A 20,884-nucleotide genomic window follows, 5' to 3' on the forward strand; every position below is an offset into this window, starting at 1 on the left:
ATTATTATTATCAATTTTTTTTATTATATTATTATTATTATTATTATTATTATTATTATTATATTATTATTATTATTATTATTATTATTATTATTATTATTTCATTTTTTATTATATTATTATTATTATTATTATTATTATTATTATTATTATTATTATTATTTTTTATATTATTATTGTTATTATTATTATTATTATTATTGATTATTATTATTATTATTATTATTATTATTATTATTATTATTATTATTATTATTATTATTATTATTATTATTATTATTATTATCATTATTATTATTATTATTATTATTATTATCATTTATATTATCATTATTATCATTATTATTATTATTATATTATTATTATTATTATTATTATCATTATTATTATTATATATTATTATTATTATCATTATTATTATATTATTATTATTATTATTATTATTTTTAAATTATTATATTATTATTATTATATATTATAATTTATTATTTTATATATTATTATTATCATTATCATTATTATTATTATTATTATTATTATTATTATTATTATTATTATTATTATTATTATTATTATTATTATTATTATTATTATTATTATTATTATTATTATTATTATTATTATTATTATTATTATTATTATTATTATTATTATTATTATTATTATTATTATCATTATTATTATTATTATTATTATTATTATTATTATCATTATTATTATTATTATTATTATTATTATTATTGTCATTATCATAATTATCATTATCATTATTATTATCATTATTATTATTATTATTATTATTATTATTATTATTATTATTATTATCATTATTATTATCATTATTATTATCATTATCATTGTTATTATCATTATTATCATTATTATAATTATTATCATTATTATTATCATCATTATTAATATGATTATCATCATCATCATTATTATTGTTATTATCATCATTCATTATTCATTTGTATATTACACTTTATCGCTGTCTCCCGCGTTAGCGAGGTAGCGCAAGGAAACAGACGAAAGAATGGCCCAAACCCACCCACATACACATGTATATACATACACGTCCGCACATGCACATATACATACCTTCACATTTCTACGTATACATATATATACATACACAGACATATACATGTATACGCATGTACATACTAAATACTTGCTGCCTTTATTCATTCTCGTCGCCACGCAGCCACACATGAAATGACATCTCCTACCCCCGCTCCCGCGCAAGGTGGCGCTAAGAAAAGACAACAAAGGCCACTTTCGTCCACACTCAGTCTCTAGCTGTCATGTGTAATGCTCCAAAACCACAGCTCCCTTATCTGCCGCTTTGTCATCTAACACATTCAACAAACCTTCAAAGTACTCACTCCATCTCCTTTCCACATCACCACTTCTTGTTATTACCTCCCCATTAGCCCCCTTCACCGATGTTCCCATTTATTCTCTTGTCTTACGCACTTTATTTACCTCCCTGTAAAACATCTTGTTATTCTCCCTAAAATTTAATGATACACTCTCACCCCAACTCTCATTTGTCCTCTTTTTCAATTCTTGCACCTTTCTCTTTACCTCCCGGCTTTTTCTTTTATACATCTTCCAGTCATTTGCACTAATCCCCTTCAAAAATCGTCCAAATGTCTCTCTCTTTACTTTCACTAACAATCTTACTTCTTCATCTCACCACTCACTACCCTTTCTAATCTGGCCACCCCCTACGCTTCTCATGCCACAAGCATCTTTTGCGCAAGCTATCACTGCCTCCCTAAATACATCCCATTCCTCCCCCACTCCCCTTACGTCCTTTGCTCTCATCTTTTTCCATTCTGCACTTAGTCTCTCCTGGTACTTCCTCACACAAGTCTCCTTCCCAAGCTCACCTACTCTCACCACTCTCTTCACCCCAACATTCTCTCTTCTTTTCTGGAAACCTCTACAATTATTCATTTTCGCCTCCACAAGATAATGATCAGAAATCCCTACAGTTGCACCTCTCAGCACATTAACATCCAAAAGTCTCTCTTTCGCGCGCCTATCAGTTAACACGTAATCTGATAACACTCTCTGGCCATCTCTCTTACTTACATGCGTATACTTATGCATATCTCTTTTTAAGCCACGTATTCCCAATCACCAGTCTTTTTTCAGCACACAAATCTGCAAGCCCTTCACCATTTCCATTTACAACACTGAACACCCCATGTACACCAATCATTCCCTCAACTGCCACATTACTCGCCTTTGCATTCAAATTACCTGTCACTATAACCCGGTCTGGTGCATCAAAACTGCTAACACGCTCACTCAGCTGCTCCCAAAACACTTGCCTTTCATGATCTTTCTTCTCATGCCTATCTCTCTCCATCCACTTTATTATCAGTATCATTACTACTGTCATTATCATTATTATCATCATTGTTATTATTATTATTATCATTACCATTTTTATTATCATTATTACTATAATTATTAGTATCATTATTATCATTATTATTATTATTATTATTATCATTATTATTATTATTATTATTATTATCATTATTATTATTATTATTATTATTATTATTATTATTATTATTATTATTATTATTATTATTATTATTATTATTATTATTATCATTATTATTATTATTATTATTATTATTATTACTAGTATTATTATCATTATTATCAATATCATTATTATTATCATTATCATTATTAGTTATCATTATTATCATAATTATCATTATCATTATTATTCTCATTATCATTATTATTATCATTATTATCATCATTGTTATTATTATCATTATTATTATTATTATTATTATTATTATTATTATTATTATTATTATTATTATCATTATTATTATCATCATCATTATTATTATTATTGTTATTATTATCATTATTATTATTATTATTATTATTATTATTATTATTATCATTATTATTATTGTTGTTGTTATTATTATTATTATTATTATTATTATTATTATTATTATTATTATTATTATTATTATTATTATTATCCTTATTATTATTATTATTATTATTGTTATTATCATTATTATTATTATCATTATTATTATTATTATTATTATTATTATTATTATTATTATTATTATCATCATCATCATTACCATCATTACTGTTATTATTATCATTATTGTTATTATCACTATTATCATTATCATTATCATTATCATCATTGAAACTGGTTACTGGTGGGCTAACAGCTCCACCGTCGTCCGCCACGTCTATTGACTATATTTTAAAGAGCTGACCAACTTACGTAGAAATCACTTACAAATAAGAAAAAAAATCACCATTGAAAATCTGGCTTGTATATTTCAAGGGACTTGTATACTTTTCATCTTTCTCTGGTGAACCTCCCGGGTGTCGGAAGCAAAGAAAGATAAATACTTCCAAAAGGAGCATCTGGTTACACGCTAGCTGGGGCTGTCAGACCAACCGTCCTACAAGAAATACATACCTGGTAAGCTTCTTCTTCGCTCGGATTAAGTTATTTCATCTTTGTATCTTCTTTGCGTCATAGATTCCATCTTTGCGTCATAGATTCCATCTTTGCGTCATAGATTCCATCTCTGCGCCATAGATTCTTCCTCCATCCTCTGCCGAACCATCACAAACAGTGTGTCTCATCTATCCTTGTCTTCTTCCTCACTCCTCTCTATATCATCACTGACGTTGTGTTTCATCTATCCTTGTCTTCCTCTGTCCTTTATTGAACCATCACAGATAGTGTGTGTGTGTGTGTGTGTGTGTGTGTGTGTGTCATCTATCTATTCGCCTACACTCAGTCTCTAGCTGTGATGTGTAATGCACCGAAACCACATCTCCCTTATCACATCCAGGTCCCACAGACCTTTCCAGGAAGACTACAAACTTATGCCTCTGTAGTTGGAACGCTTATCTTTATCCCCTTTGCCTTTGCACAATGGCACTACGCATGCATTCCGTCAATCCTCAGGCACCTCAGCATGACCCATACATACGTTGAATATCCTCACCAACTATTCAACAATACAATCGCCCCTTTCTTAATGAATTCAACTGCAATACCATTAAATTCGCCGCCTTGTCGGTTTTCGTCTTCCACAAGGCTTTCACCATCTCTACTCTCTTAACGAAATCATCCTCGATAACCCTCTCACTTTGCACACCACCCCGACCAAAACACCCTACATCTGGCACTCTATCATCAAACACATTCAACAAACCTTTAAAATATTCACTCTATCTTCTCCTCACTTCACAACCTTTTGTCGCTTTCCCCCTTGCCCCCTTCACCGATGTGCCAATTTGTTCCCTTGTCTTTTTACTTTGTCCCAAAGACAAAGATAGCAGGAAAACTTGGTAAAACCGCCTTGGAGACCCACCAGCAATGCCATCATTTTGAAGTCTCCGATGACGTCCCAGCTGTACTCATCATACTTCAAGGCGTCTAGCAAGGTCTTGACATTGTTGTATTCTTCTTTGAGGTGTACCGAGTGAGTCAGGGGAAGAGACGGGTACTTGTTCCCATTATGGAGCAGCCCGGCTTTGAGGTTCCTGGACGAGCTGTCAGTAAAGAGGCGCCACTCGTTCGGGTCACAGGCAATTTTGATTACCTCGGACAGACTGGTTACATTGTGGCAGAAGCAGAGCCTATCTTGACGGGTGAAGAAGCTACAGAGACCTAGATGATTCTTCCTCTGATCCGCGATTTGCATACTTTCATCCAACAAGCTCCATTGCTTGAGTCTAGACGTCAAAAGTTCGTCACAACTTTTTGAGGCCAAGATCTTTGATCAAGTCGTTGAGGTCTTTTTCACTGGAGTAGGTAGTATGGGTTTCTCTCCTCAGCTGTAAAATTGTGATCTGGATCTACAGCGTCTTCCTCCACCTCTGACTACTATTCATATTACTCGAAACTTTTAGAAAGTTGTATATCAGCTACTCATCACTGAATCTATCTGGAATGTTCTGAAAAATAACTAAATTTCAAAACATCACTCACTGTCCTGATCACAAAAGGAAAGTTTCAAGGGAATAATAGCCATTTTCTGTATTATTTAAACATAACTGATTAGAGGATGATACTTATTACACAAGAATGAAATATAAGTAAGAATTTACATAGTGTTATTATTAGTCCGGTTCTTTACAAATGAAAATATTTCATGTAGAGAAGTTTAGTCGGCAATCAAACAGTTGATGGTAATAAGCAAGGGAATCTTATTCATTGAAATAAATCATCATGCTTTTGTGAATATAGAAAATTTCATTATAAACTTAGTGATTTAGGAAGGTTGTGACACTGACGGTGTTGTTACATTTAGTCGCCTATGTAAATCACTGGATCCATCAACTATGCCTACAATGTACATTTATTCTTTCCTCTCAAGACATTGAATTGATTCAAATCATTGTGAAAATATAATTTTCAATGTTCTTGTGAAGTTTATTGTATAGCTCAAGAGGAGACTTGCCTCGTTTTCTTCCCTAGATACGCTTCTGTATTTACCACCACTACCAAGATGGCAAAAGAAACATAACTTACGATTGGTTGGTTGAACATGTACGGCCACAAACCTGCCAAAAACATTTGTGTAAATAATAGCATAAACAGTTGTCTTTGGATCACATATTACACATATGGGAGAACAGAGAAGCCGGTCATAGAGGGAAACTTATTATAGCAGCGATCGAGTTCCAGAAAGCCTCCTTATTTATTGTATTGATCTTTAAATATCGTTTGCTAAAACCACAGGAGTTTATAGGGGATTCAGAACTCTTTACAGTCTCCCGTTGATATGGGAAACACCCCTATACCAAATGTAATTTCTCCTATATATCTTAACCTTCCACATATACTATGGATCCGGGAAGGAAGTACTTTCTTGCGCAGGTAAACTTCATGGGACGTGGCAACGAGGAACACGACGGAGCTCTTTAAGCTGGATGACAACTTTGCATTACGTGAACAGACGACGGAGCCAACCAGAAAACAATACATTGGATCTCGTTTTCTATCGTAATGCAGAGGCAATGCATGACATCCTCCGTCATAAGTATACACCGTGCTCAGATCACAACTTCTTGCTTAGCCATCTTGTCTCTATCACTGATACGATCATGACCTTAGGACACTACTACTGACCTCCAGCAGATAATCTCCTTATGGACTATCAGGTCTGTTATCTCTCCTTCCCATGTACTGTCGTCCAACAGATAACCTCGTCATGGACTATTTACGTCAGTAAATTATCTAAATAGATGTGATGAAGTTCTGTAAAAAAAAAAAAAAAATTACTGGAGCGCAGAAGCAAAGCCAAATTAAACAAGACGTTGGTCAGAGGTACACATACGTATCTGGTGCTGGTAGTCTCAAAGATGACCACATCTCAAGCGTTCTTCATCAAAGACTTGAACCATTAAATCATGATGAGTGATTTCATACCCTATTTCTTGTCTGATTGGCTCATCCTATTGCAGAAAGGTTGTTGTAGTTATCTACAAACACCTTTAGTTACGATGAGAGTTTGAAAGTAAAAAAGAAAAATTGATGCATGCCTGTTCGCCTTTTCCCACAATAGCACCTAAAACAGACGAAGAAATATCACTCATTTACTCACATCTGGTCTGTAGCTGTTATGTGTAATGTACTAAAAACAGAGACTCGTCCCCCTCCACCCACCCTCCGTTAATCAACAGCCAGGTTGTGCAACATTTCCTTGGTTTCCCCTGCCAACTTCTTGTGCCTCAGTTCAGCCCTTTGATTGCACATGACTCCCTGTTTTCCACGTTGCACAAATTTTCAATAACCCACGCACGCCTCACAACCTCCTCCTGCACGTTCACTTCCCGATTACTCTCGTCACTCCTTCCTTCAGTCTCATCCAAGGTCTTCACCTCCCGCTGTACCTCTCACTTTTGACACATTTCCCCTGTTACTTAGTCTCTCCTCTCTCATCCTCTCCATTTAAAATCCAAACTATTTCAACACACCTGATCAGCTCTCTCAAATATACTTTGCTTGACCCGCACCTTTCTCTTTCAGTGTCATTTCTTACTCGATCGCCTCTCCCCACACCACAGAAATTCCTCATGCATTTCATGTTCAACACTGATGCTTCTTTCTTACTTTTGAATGTAAGCCCACAACTCACGTCCATATAGCATCATATACCAACTCACGTCCATATAGCATCATATACCCATTTTTTAATGTAAGCCCACAACTCACGTCCATATAGCATCATATACCCATTTTTGTCCTCAGAGACAGTGAACACTCGACACATCCCTCAACGCAGCCAGGCCCACACCCTGTGGTTCACTTTACTTCCGATAGTTCCGCCTTGTCAACTCGCAGGTACATGAAGATACCCTACTTCCATAGTGGTCCACATTGATCCGTCTCGTTCCCCTGGTAAAACTCATTACCTTACTTTCGTAATCACATCAATTCTCAACTTCCTCCTTACATACATACATACATACATACATACCCTCCCAAAACTCTAGCACTACGCTCTTAATGGTAACAAAGTAGTGGATGATTGGAAGAAGCTAATGATGAAAGTGAATGTCGAGAGTATACAACGTACGAGTTGTATAACTACAGCAAGGCAAGTTCCACGTGTGTGACAACTACCTCCCTCCCTGTACTGTACGAATAGGTTAACACAGACTCCAACAATATCTCTCATTTTGAGAAAGTCAGATATGGAAATTTTCAGTGATTTCTAAGTTGCTATTAGAATATATGCCTTAGTATGAGGAAAAATGAAGGTGTTGGTCATTCCAGTAGAAGTTTTATACAGTCGGGGTTACACAAGGCATCATTATAAAACATCTCTTACACCCAGCAGTGATGCACAAGTACATGTCATCAGGTGTATAAAAGGAAAAGCTATATTTGCACATCCATAAATGATCCCCTATAACCGTAAATCCATAAGGACCAGCTATACATCTGTTCTAGTGTCACGTACATGTCGTAGTATAGATGATTGGCCTCATTATGTAGTTACTCATAAGAACTATTGTCTAGGTGTCTTCACGCTGCATCATAACACCCGTATGTTTATAGGTGGTGTTTCTCCCACGTCACGCTTTACTTCCAAACTTTTGTGTATCTTTACCTAATCAAACTGACAAGGCGCTGGAAGATGGAATCATCCACTGCAGCGTTCTGAAAGGAGAGAGAGAAAAAAGATCACTGATATATTCATTATGGTCGAATCTTACCAATATCAATGCCAGTCAACTTGTTAAGCCTGCCAGCTACTATATGCATGTCCAGGAATATGTTGCTATTTCATGACGGCAAGACTATATATGTTCGGTATGGTACAGGTATATCCCAACACACCATATTAGTCCATAACCTCCTTGAAACACATTAGGGTTTACAGTCATCCCTGCATGATAACCTCCAACACGAACCCCTGTCTTCTCAGACACGTGCATTCTATTAATTAGCGTGCTCTTAACATGTCCTTTCCATATGCTCATATAATTCAAAATGTTCTTTTTTATCATATAATTCATTTCTTATATTATCATTATCATTATTATTTTGCTTTCTCGCTGTCTCCCGAATTTGCGAGGTAGCGCAAGGAAACAGACGAAAAAAATGACCCAACCCACCCCCATACACATGTATATACATACACGTCCACACACGCAAATATACATACCTATACATCTCAATGTACACATATATATACACACACAGACACATACATATACACCCATGCACACAATTCACACTGTCTGCCTTCATTCATTCCCATCGCCACCTCGCCGCACATGGAATACCATCCCCCTCCCCGCTCATGTGTGCGAGGTAGCGCTAGGAAAAGACAACAAAGGCCACATTCGTTCACACTCAGTCTCTAGCTGTCATGTAATAATGCACCGAAACCACAGCTCCCTTTCCACATCCAGGCCCCACACAACTTTCCATGGTTTACCCCAGACGCTTCACATGCCCTGATTCATCCACTGAAAGCACGTCAACCCCGGTATACCACATCGATCCAATTTACTCTATTCCTTGCCCGCCTTTCACCCTCCTGCATGTTCAGGCCCCGATCACTCAAAATCTTTTTCACTCCATCTTTCAACCTCCAATTTGGTCTCCCACTTCTCCTCGTTCCCTCCACCTCCGACACATATATCCTCTTGGTTAATCTTTCCTCACTCATTCTCTCCATGTGCCCAAACCATTTCAAAACACCCTCTTCTGCTCTCTCAACCACGATCTTTTTAATTCCACACATCTCTCTTACCCTTACATTACTTACTCGATCAAAGCACCTCACACCACACATTGTCCTCAAACATCTCATTTCCAGCACATCCACCCTCCTGCGCACAACTCTATCCATAGCCCACGCCTCGCAACCATACAACATTGTTGGAACCACTATTCCTTCAAACATACCCATTTTTGCTTTCCGAGATAATGTTCTCGACTTCCAAACATTTTTTAAGGCTCCCAGAATTTTCGCCCCCTCCCCCACCCTATGATTCACTTCCGCTTCCATGGTTCCATCCGCTGCCAGATCCACTCCCAGATATCTAAAATACTTTACTTCCTCCAGTTTTTCTCCATTCAAACTTACCTCCCAATTGACTTGACCCTCAACCCTACTGTACCTAATAACCTTGCTCTTATTCACATTTACTCTTAGCTTTCTTCTTTCACACACTTTACCGAACTCAGTCAACAGCTTCTGCAGTTTCTCACATGAATCAGCCACCAGCGCTGTATCATCAGCGAACAACAACTGACTCACTTCCCAAGCTCTCTCATCCCCAACAGACTTCATACTTGCCCCTCTTTCCAAAACTCTTGCATTCACCTCCCTAACAACCCCATCCATAAACAAATTAAACAACCAAGGAGACATCACACACCCCTGCCGCAAACCTACATTCACTGAGAACCAATCACTTTCCTCTCTTCCTACACGTACACATGCCTTACATCCTCGATAAAAACTTTTCACTGCTTCTAACAACTTGCCTCCCACACCATATATTCTTAATACCTTCCACAGAGCATCTCTATCAACTCTATCACATGCCTTCTCCAGATCCATAAATGCTACATTCAAATCCATTTGCTTTTCTAAGTATTTCTCACATACATTTTTCAAAGCAAACACCTGATCCACACATTCTCTCCCACTTCTGAAACCACACTGCTCCTCCCCAATCTGATGCTCTGTACATGCCTTCACCCTCTCAATCAATATCCTCCCATATAATTTACCAGGAATACTCAACAAACTTATACCTCTGTAATTTGAGCACTCACTCTTATCACCTTTGTCTTTGTACAATGGCACTATGCATGCATTCCGCCAATCCTCAGGCACCTCACCATGAGTCATACATACATTAAATAACCTTACTAACCAGTCAACAATACAGTCACCCCCCCTTTTTAATATATATATATATATATATATATATATATATATATATATATATATATATATATATATATATATATATATATATATATATATATATATATATATATATATATATATAATTCGGATAAAAGTGACTGCTCAAATTATAAAGGTATAAGGAGTAGCACTACTCCTGAAACAGGAGTGGTGAGAGTATGCGATAGAGTGTAAGAAAGTAAACTCTACATTGATATGGGTAAAACTGAAAGTGGATGGAGAGAGAGATGGGTGATTATTGGTGCATATGCACCTGGGCATGAGAAGAAAGGTCATTAGAGGCAAGTGTTTTGGGAGCAGCTGGGTGAGTGTGTCAGTGGTTTTGATGCACGAGACCGGGTAATAGTGATGGGTGATTTGAATGCAAAGGTGAGTAATGTGGCAGTTGAGGGAATAAATGGTGTACATGGGGTGTTCATTGTTGTAAATGGAAATGGTGAAGAGCTTGTAGATTTATGTGCTGAAAAAGGACTGGTGATTGAGAATACTTGGTTTAAAAAGAGAGATTTACTTAAGTATACGTATGTAAGTAGGAGAGATGGCCAGAGAGCGTTATTGGATTACTTGTTAATTGATAGGCGAGTGAAAGAGAGACTTTTGGATGTTAGTGTGCTGAGAGGTGCAACTGGAGGGATGTCTGATCATTATCTTGTGGAGGCGAAGGTGAGGATTTGTAGAGGTTTTCAGAAAAGAAGAGAGGATGTTGGGGTGAAGAGGGTGGTGAAAGTAAGTGAGCTTGGGAAGGAGACTTGTGTGAGGAAGTACCAGGAGAGACTGAGTACAGAATGGCAAAAGGTGAGAACGTAAGGACGTGAGCACATAAGGGGAGTGGGGGAGGCATGGGATGTATTTAGGGAAGCAGTGATGGCTTGCCCAAGAGATGCTTGTGGCATGAGAAGCGTGGGAGGTGGGCAGATTAGAAAGGGTAGTGAGTGGTGGGATGAAGTAAGAATATCAGTGAAAGAGAAGAGAGAGGTAATGGGACGATTTTTGCAGGGAGATAATGCAAATGGCTGGGAGATGTATAAAAGAAAGAGGCAGTTCAAGGTGAAAAAGAGGGGAAATTACAGTTGGGGTGAGAGAGTATCATTAAATTCTATGGAGAATAAAAGGTTATTTTGGAAGTGCGTAAGACACGGGAACAAATGGGAACATCCGTGAAGGGGGTTAATGGGGAGGTGATAACAAGTAGTGGTGATGTGAGAAGGCGATGGAGTGAGTATTTTGAAGGTTTGTTGAATGTGTTTGATGATAGAGTGGCAGATATAGGGTGTTTTGGTCGAGGTGGTGTGCAAAGTGAGAGAGTTAAGGAGAATGATTTGGTAAACAGAGAAGAGGTAGTAAAAGCTTTGCTTTTGATGAAAGCCGGCAAGGCAGCGGGTTTGGACTGCATTGCAGTGAAATTTATTAGAAAAAAAAAGGGGGTGACTGTGTTGCTGACTAGTTAGTAAGGTTATTTAATGTATGTATGATTCATGGTGAGGTGCCTGAGGTTTGGCGGAATGCTTGCGTAGTGCCATTGTACAAAGGCAAAGTGGATAAAGGTGAGTGCTCAAATTACAGAGGTATAAGTTTGCTGAATATCCCTGGGAAATTATATGGGGAAATATACAGAAAGGTATTGATTGAGAGGGTGAAGGCATACAGAGCATCTGATTGGGGAAGAGCAGTGTGGTTTCAGAAGTAGTAGAGGATGCGTGGATCAGGTGTTAGCTTTGAAGATTGTATGTGAGAAATACTTAGAAAAGCAAATGGATTGTATGTAGCATTTATGGATCTGGAGAAGGCATACGAGAGTTGATAGAGATGATCTGTGGAAGGTATTATGAATATATTGTGTGGGAGGCAAGTTTTTAGAAGCAGTGAAAAGTTTTTATCGATGATGTAAGGCATGTGTACGAGTAGGAAGAGAGGAAAGTGATTGGTTCTCAGTGAATGTTGGTTTGCGGCAGGGGTGCGTGATGTCTCCATGGTTGTTTAATTTGTTTATGGATGGAGTTGTTAGGGAGGTGAATGCAAGAGTTTTGGTAAGAGGGGCAAGTATGCAGTCTGTTATGGATGAGAGACATTGGGAAGCGAGTCAGTTGTTGTTCGCTGATGATATAAAAATACATAAAAGCCCACACCCGCACATATACATACCTATACATTTCAACGTATACATACATATACATACACAGACATATGCATATATACACATATACATATTCATACTTGCTGCCTTCATCCATTCTCGTCGCCACTCCGCCACACATGAAATGACAATCTCCTCCCCCTGCATGCGCGCGAGGTAGCGTTAGGAAGAGACAACACAAGCCACATTCGTTCACACTCCGTCTCTAGCTATCACGAGTAATGCACCAAAACCACAGCTCCCTTTCCACATCCAAGCCCCACAAAACTTTCTATGGTCTACCCCAGACGCTTCACATGCCCTGGTTCAATCCATTGACAGCACGTCGACCCCGGTATACCACATCGTTCCAATTCACTCTATTCTTTGCACGCCTTTCACCCTCCTATATGTTCAGGCCCCGATCGCTGAAAATCTGTTTCACTCCATCCTTCCACCTCCAATTTAGTCTCCTACTTCTCCTCGTTCCCTCCACCCTTGATACATATCCTCTTTGTCAATCTTTTCTCACTCATTCTCTCCATGTGACCAAACCATTTCAATAACCCTCATCTGCTCTCTCAACCACACCCTTTATTACCACACATCTCTTACCCCTTTCATTGCTTACTAGATCAAACCACCTCACACCACATATTGTCCTCAAGCATCTCATTTCCAACACATCCACCCTCCGCACAACCCATGCCTCACAACCATATTCCTTCAAACATACCCATTTTTGCTCTCTAAGATAACTTTCTCGCCTTCCATACATTCTTCAACGCTCCCAGAACCTTCGTCCCATCTCCTTACCCTGTGATTCACTTCTGCTTCCATGGTTCCATCCGCGCCAAATCCGCACCCAGATATCTAAAACACTTTCAGTTTTTCTCCATTCAAACTTACCTCGCAATTAACTTGTCCCTCAACCGTACTGTACCTAATAACCTTGCCCTTATTCACATTTACTCTAAGCCTTCTCCTTTCACACACTTTTCTCAATTCAGTCACCAACTTCAGCAGTTTCTTACCCGAATCAGCCACCAGCTTTGTATCATCAGCGAACAACAACTGACTCACTTCCCGGACCCTATCATCTCCAACGGACTGCATACTCGCCTCACTCTCTAAGACTCTTGCATTTACCTCCCTAACTACCTCATTCATAAACAAATTGAACAACCATGGAGACATCACACACCCCTGCCGCAGACAGACCTTCACTGGGAACCAATCATTCTCCTCTCTTCCCACTCGTAAACATGCCTTACATCCTTGGTAAAAGCTTTTCACTGCTTCTAGCGACTTACCTCCCACACCATATACTGTTAAGAACTTCCACTAAACATCTCTATCAACCCTATGGTATGCCTTTTCCAGATCCATGAATGCTACATACAAATCCACCACACACATTCATCAAAGCAAACAACTGATCCGCACAACCTCTACCACTTCTGAAACCACATTGATCTTCCCCAGTCTGGTGCTCTGTACATGCCTTCCCCATCTCAATCAATACCCTACCAAATAATTTCCCAGGAATACTCAATAAACTTATGCCTCTGTAGCTGAGCACTCACCTTTATCCCCTTTACCTTTGTACAATGGTAATATGCATGCATTCTGCCAATCCTCGTACATATATACATACACTGAATATCCTTACCAACCAATCAACTGCACAGTCACTCACTTTCATAATAAATTGTACTACATTACCATCCAAACCCGCCGCCTTACCGGATTTCATATTTGCAAAGCTTTCACTCCCTCTTCTCTCTTAACTAAACCATTCTCCCTGACACTCTCCCTTCGCACACCACAACCCGACCAAAACACCCTATATCTGCCACTCTATCATCTAACACATTCAACAAACCTTCAAAATACTCACTCCATCTCCCTCTCACTTCACCACTACTTGTTATCACCTTCTCACTTGCCCATTTCACCTATGTTCCCATTTGTTCTCTTGTCTTACGCACGTTATTCACCTCTTTCCAAAATATCTTTTTACTCTCCCTGAAATTTAGTGAGACTCCCTCATCCCAACTCTCATTTGCCCTCTTTTTCAACCTTTGCACCTTTCTCTAGACCTCCTACAGCTTTCTTTTATACAACTCCCGGTCATTAACACTCTTTCCTTGCAAGTATCGTCCAAACGCCTCTATTTTCTCTTTCACTAATAACCTTACTTCTTCATCCCACCACTCATTACCCTTTCAAATCTGCCCACCTCCCACCTTTCTCATGCCAAATGCATCTTTTGCATAATCCATCACCGCTTCCCTAAATACATTCCATTCCTCCCCCACTCACTTCTGGTCATTTGCTCTTACCTTTGCCATTCTACACTCAATCTTTTCTGATACTTCCTCACACATGTTTCCTTTCCGAGCTCACTTACTCTCACCACTCTCTTCACATTTTCTCCTCTTCTTAGAAAACCTTTTCAAATCTGTCATATATGTGCTCGGGATCGAGCCTGGGGCCAAATGAATAATTACCAACGAGCGCAGACTTCTATACCACCCAGACCAAACAAAAGCCACGCATCTTAGACCACTTTTTATGTGATGAAAGAGATCTTCTATCCCTCTCTAACCACCCCAAACCTAGGAAGAGCCTGCCAGCACCAAGGAGGTGAGGTTTCTGCTCGAGATCGATAAACGGCATTCCCATGACATCGCCTCAGGTTTACAATACGCATTCGATAAAAACTTTTTCACCAAAATGTGCTCAGGATGAAACCTGTCTTGCACTCACTGGTAATCATTCAGTTGATCCCTAAATCGATCCCTGGGGATAAGAAGAAAGAATACTGCCCAGTTATCTACACGTCGGAGTAGGTGTCTAAGAGGAGCAGATGCTGTGGAAAGGAGGCCGGAAAATCCTACCCTCCAGTATCATCTTCCAGAAGAAGGAACGCAGAAAGGAGCCAAACGAGGATTTCTTCTCTTAAGCTTAGTCAACTGTTCTTGACGCTAACTTGCTCACACGGGAAACAATGAATATGCATGAAAGCAAATATATACTAGACTAATCTGACGCCCATCTTATCAACCGGCCCCTGTGGGAGGATGAACAGGTGGACTAACTACTGTCGCGCCTAGGATTCGACCCTCTGCAAACTCGACCAGTGAATGTGTCACGGTGAGAGCCGCTAATCCATCCACCTTAAAGGAGAAATGGAATATAACGACTAAAGATCATTCAAATGGGAACAACATACTGAAATTTAGAAAGTGTGATGGTAATAAATTCTCAAGATATGAGGAACCACGCGAGTGTATAACTTCCTACCAGTGCAGTGAAAGTAGTTAATTGCACACCATTATTATTTGCAGTAGTAATAGTGATGGTAGAGGTAGATTAGTAGTAGGGTTAAGGGTAACAGGAGTAGTAGTAGTTGTTGTTGTTGTTGTTGTTGTTGTTGTTGTTGTACTAGCAGGTACAGTAATATACAACACCAGGATTCATCATCCAGGGGTTTCTGTAGCTCTACGGCTGCACTATACTGTACTGTACTATACTGCATTATACTGCACTTTACTGTACTGCTCTATACTGTACTGTACTGTACTGCACTATACTGTACTGTACTGTACTGCACTATACTGTACTGTACTGTACTCTACTGTACTATACTGTACTATACTGTACTGTACTGCACTATACTGTACTGTACTGTACTGTACTATACTGTACTGTACTGTACTGCACTATACTGTACTGTACTGTACTGCACTATACTGTACTGTACTGTACTCTACTGTACTATACTGTACTATACTGTACTGTACTGCACTATACTGTACTGTACTGTACTGCACTATACTGTACTGTACTGTACTGCACTATACTGTACTGTACTGTACTCTACTGTACTATACTGCACTATACTGTACTGTACTGTACTGCACTATACTGTACTGTACTGTACTGCACTATACTGTACTGTACTGTACTCTACTGTACTATACTGTACTATACTGTACTGTACTGCACTATACTGTACTGTACTGTACTGTACTCTACTGTACTATACTGCACTATACTGCACTGTACTGTGCTGCACTATACTGTACTGTACTGCACTATACTGTACTGTACTGTACTGCACTATACTGTACTGCACTATACTGTACTGTACTAGGTTGCACTATACTGTACTGTACTGTGCTGCACTATACTGTACTGTACTGTACTGCACTATACTGTACTGTACTGTACTCTACTGTACTATACTGTACTGTACAGCACTATACTGTACTGTACTGTACTGCACTATACTGTACTGTACTGTACTATACTGTACTGTACTATACTGTACTGTACTTTGCTGCACTATACTGTACTATACTGTACTGTACTCTACTGTACTATACTGTACTGTACAGCACTATACTGTACTGTACTGCACTGCACTATACTGTACTGTACTGTACTGCACTATACTGTACTGTACTGTGCTGCACTATACTGTACTGTACTGTACTATACTGCACTATACTGTACTGTACTTTACTGTACTGCACTATACTGTACTGTACTGTACAGTACTGTACTGTACTGCACTATACTTTACTGTAGTGTGTTGCACTATACTGTACTGTACTGTACTGTACTGCACTGTAGTGCACTATACTGTACTGTACTGCACTATACTGTACTGTACTGTACTGTACTGTACTGCACTATACTGTACTGTACTGCACTATACTGTACTGTACTGTACTGCACTATACTGTACTGTACTGTACTGTACTGTACTGTACTGCACTATATTGTACTGTACTGCGCTATACTGTACTGTACTGTACTGTACTGCACTATGCTGTACTGTACTGCACTATACTGTACTGTACTGTACTGTACTGCACTATACTGTACTGTACTGTACTGTACTACACTATACTGTACTGTACTGCACTATACTGTACTGTACTGTACTGCACTATACTGTACTGTACTGCACTATACTGTACTGTACTGTACTGTACTGCACTATACTGTACTGCACTATACTGTACTGTACTGTACTGTACTGCACTATATTGTACTGCACTATACTGTACTGTACTGTACTGTACTGTACTGTACTGTACTGTATTATACTGTACTGTTGTGTACTGTGCTGTACTGTACTGTACTGTATTATACTGTACTGTTGAGTACTGTACTGTACTACACTATACTCTACTGTAGTGTACTGTACTGTACTGTACTACACTGCACTTTACTGCACTATACTGTACTGTACTGTACTGCACTATACTGCACTGTACTGTACTGCACTATACTGTACTGTAATGTACTGTACTGTACTGTACTGCACTATACTGTACTGTACTGCACTAAACTGTACTGTACTGCACTATACTGTACTGCACTATACTGTACTGTACTGCACTAAACTGTACTGTACTGTACTGTACTATACTGTACTGTACTGTACTGCGCTATATTGTACTGTGCTGTACTGCACTATACTGTAGTGCACTATACTGTACTGTACTGCACTAAACTGTACTCTACTGTACTGTACTATACTATACTGTACTGCACTATATTGTACTGTACTGTACTGCACTATGCTGTACTGTACTGCACTATACTGTACTGCACTATATAGTACTGTACTGCACTGCACTATGCTCTACTGTACTGCACTGCACTATACTGTACTGCACTATACTGTACTGCACTATACTGTACTGCACTATACTGTACTGTGCTGTGCTGTACTGCACTATACTGTACTGTACTGCACTATATTGTACTGTACTGCACTGAACTATACTGTACTGTACTGCACTGCACTATACTGTACTGTACTGCACTATATTGTAATGTACTGCACTGCACTATACTGTACTGTACTGCACTGCACTATACTGTACTGCACTATACTGTACTGAACTGCACTGCACTGCACTATACTGTACTGCACTATATTGTACTGTACTGCACTGCACTATACTGTACTGTACTGCACTGCACTATACTGTACTGCACTATAATGTACTGCACTATACTGTACTGTGCCGTGCTGTACTGCACTATACTGTACTGTACTGCACTATATTGTACTGTACTGCACTGAACTATACTGTACTGTACTGCACTGCACTATACTGTACTGTACTGCACTGCACTATACTGTACTGTACTGCACTATATTGTACTGTACTGCACTGCACTATACTGTACTGTACTGCACTGTACTTTACTGTGCTGCACTATACTGTACTGCACTATACTGTACTGTACTGCACTAAACTGTACTGTACTGTACTGTACTATACTGTACTGTACTGCACTATATTGTACTGTACTGCACTGCACTATACTGTACTGTACTGCACTGCACTATACTGTACTGCACTATACTGTACTGTGCTGTACTGTACTGCACTATACTGTACTGTACTGCACTATACTGTACTGTAGTGTACTGTACTGTACTGTACTATACTGTACTGTAGTGTACTGCAGTGTAGTGTACTGTACTGTACTATACTGTACTGTAGTGTAATGTAATGTACTGTACTGTACTATACTGTACTGCACTATACTGTACTGTAGTGTACTGTACTGTACTGTACTATACTGTACTGTAGTGTACTGCAGTGTAGTGTACTGTACTGTACTATACTGTAGTGTACTGCAGTGTAGTGTACTGTACTGTACTATACTGTACTGTAGTGTACTGCAGTGTAGTGTACTGTACTGCACTATACTGTACTGGACTATACTCTACTGTATTGTACTGTACTGTACTGTACTATACTGTACTGTACTGCACTATATTGTACTGTACTGTACTTTACTGTACTGTGCTGCACTATAATGTACTGTACTGTGCTGCACTATACTGTACTGTACTGTACTGCACTGCACTACACTGTACTGTACTGTACTGTATTGTACTGTACTGCAGTATACTGTACTGTACTGTCCTCAACAGCCTTTTCACTGGCGGTGTAACCTGTATCAAGCGGAGTCCGGCAACACCTGGTGAGAGGCAGAGATGAAAGGGAACCTCCAGACATACAACATAAGGTGTTTGCCCACCTCCGTCTTGGTTGCTTGCTCCTCCCTCGCCAAGATGTCCTCGAAATCTGAGATGGTGTAGCGTGGGTGGCGACTGTCTGCCTTGGTCTCAGCCTCGACCTGCCTCTGATACAGAGCCTTCACCTGGAAGACGTCAGGACTCATGTTAGCGAATGGGTGTTGATCAACCACGATATGGTTAATCCTTTCACCCGAAAATTCTCTCTCTCTCTCTCTCTCTCTCTCTCTCTCTCTCTCTCTCTCTCTCTCTCTCTCTCTCTCTCTCTCTCTCTCTCTCTCTCGATAAAGAACGGAGGCAGCCACATGATTCTGAAGGACTAATCAGACAGAAATGGGACCAAGCGGAAAACTTGTCCAAGATGAATGTTCAGTTGAACAACACGAAACGTTAAGGTATATTACAAAAAGACTAGATTCTGTATCACAGCCACATTTGCTCCAGTAATGACTACACTCATAATGTCTTCATCCCAAAACTTTTTATATTCTTTGAAAAACTGTCAGCGGACATAATGACAAACACTGGAACTAAAATCCCTAAAGAACGAAATATTTTAATTCATTGGAGACAACACAGAGAATATGAATATGGACGTAGCCATGAATAAAGACTTGATAAAGATATAGATATATGAACACGAAAGTTACCATAGCTATTCCAAGCTTAAGAATTGAGAATTATGGGATGCAAGTGAGTGATATGATTCTCATCCATATGACAGAAATATGGCTTGATGAAGAAAGATAGAATGAAACAGAATACTATGCAGCTCTCACAACTGACAGAATATAAGTAAACCAACAGTCTGTGTTCACACCACATTAAACATCCGATGTATATTAGCCATAGAGATTATGACGTAGTTCTAATATACATCCTAAGACAAACCAAAGTAAACACAGTGACATATTCGCCACACACAGAACTGATCTAGAATTGAATGAGACATCATCACAAGCAAGAGAGATGCAAGTGACGTCCGAGCTTGGCTGGTTGGTTGTTTCAGCTGCAAGACTCTCTCATCAAGGGTCGGTCCACATCAAGATACTACATATGCCATCTGAGAAATCTTGAACACTGTCTTTAGGTCTTAACTAATTGTAAAGCCACCAGCGCTCTCACTGTATATGTGGCCCAGGAAGTTCTAAAAGCGAAAGAATGAACCAATTATCGTGGTCTGAAGACTTGAAT

At 38.7% G+C, this 20,884-nt stretch overlaps 1 protein-coding gene across 1 annotated transcript in view; it reads right to left on the reverse strand.

The window, feature by feature from the left end:
• Nucleotides 1-7,807: 7,807 nt before the first annotated feature.
• The window catches only part of LOC139750691 (uncharacterized), a 47,147-nt gene continuing 34,070 nt past the window's right edge, over nucleotides 7,808-20,884 (reverse strand). The window contains exons 3-4 of the mRNA XM_071665372.1: nucleotides 19,693-19,815; nucleotides 7,808-8,203 (exon numbers count right to left, since the gene is read on the reverse strand). Of these exons, the coding sequence (XP_071521473.1) occupies nucleotides 8,150-8,203; nucleotides 19,693-19,815 (177 nt within the window). The 3' untranslated portion in view covers nucleotides 7,808-8,149. The remainder of the gene's footprint in view (nucleotides 8,204-19,692; nucleotides 19,816-20,884) is intronic.

The sequence above is a fragment of the Panulirus ornatus genome, chromosome 10 (genome assembly GCF_036320965.1).
Source record: "Panulirus ornatus isolate Po-2019 chromosome 10, ASM3632096v1, whole genome shotgun sequence".
NCBI lineage: Eukaryota > Metazoa > Arthropoda > Malacostraca > Decapoda > Palinuridae > Panulirus > Panulirus ornatus.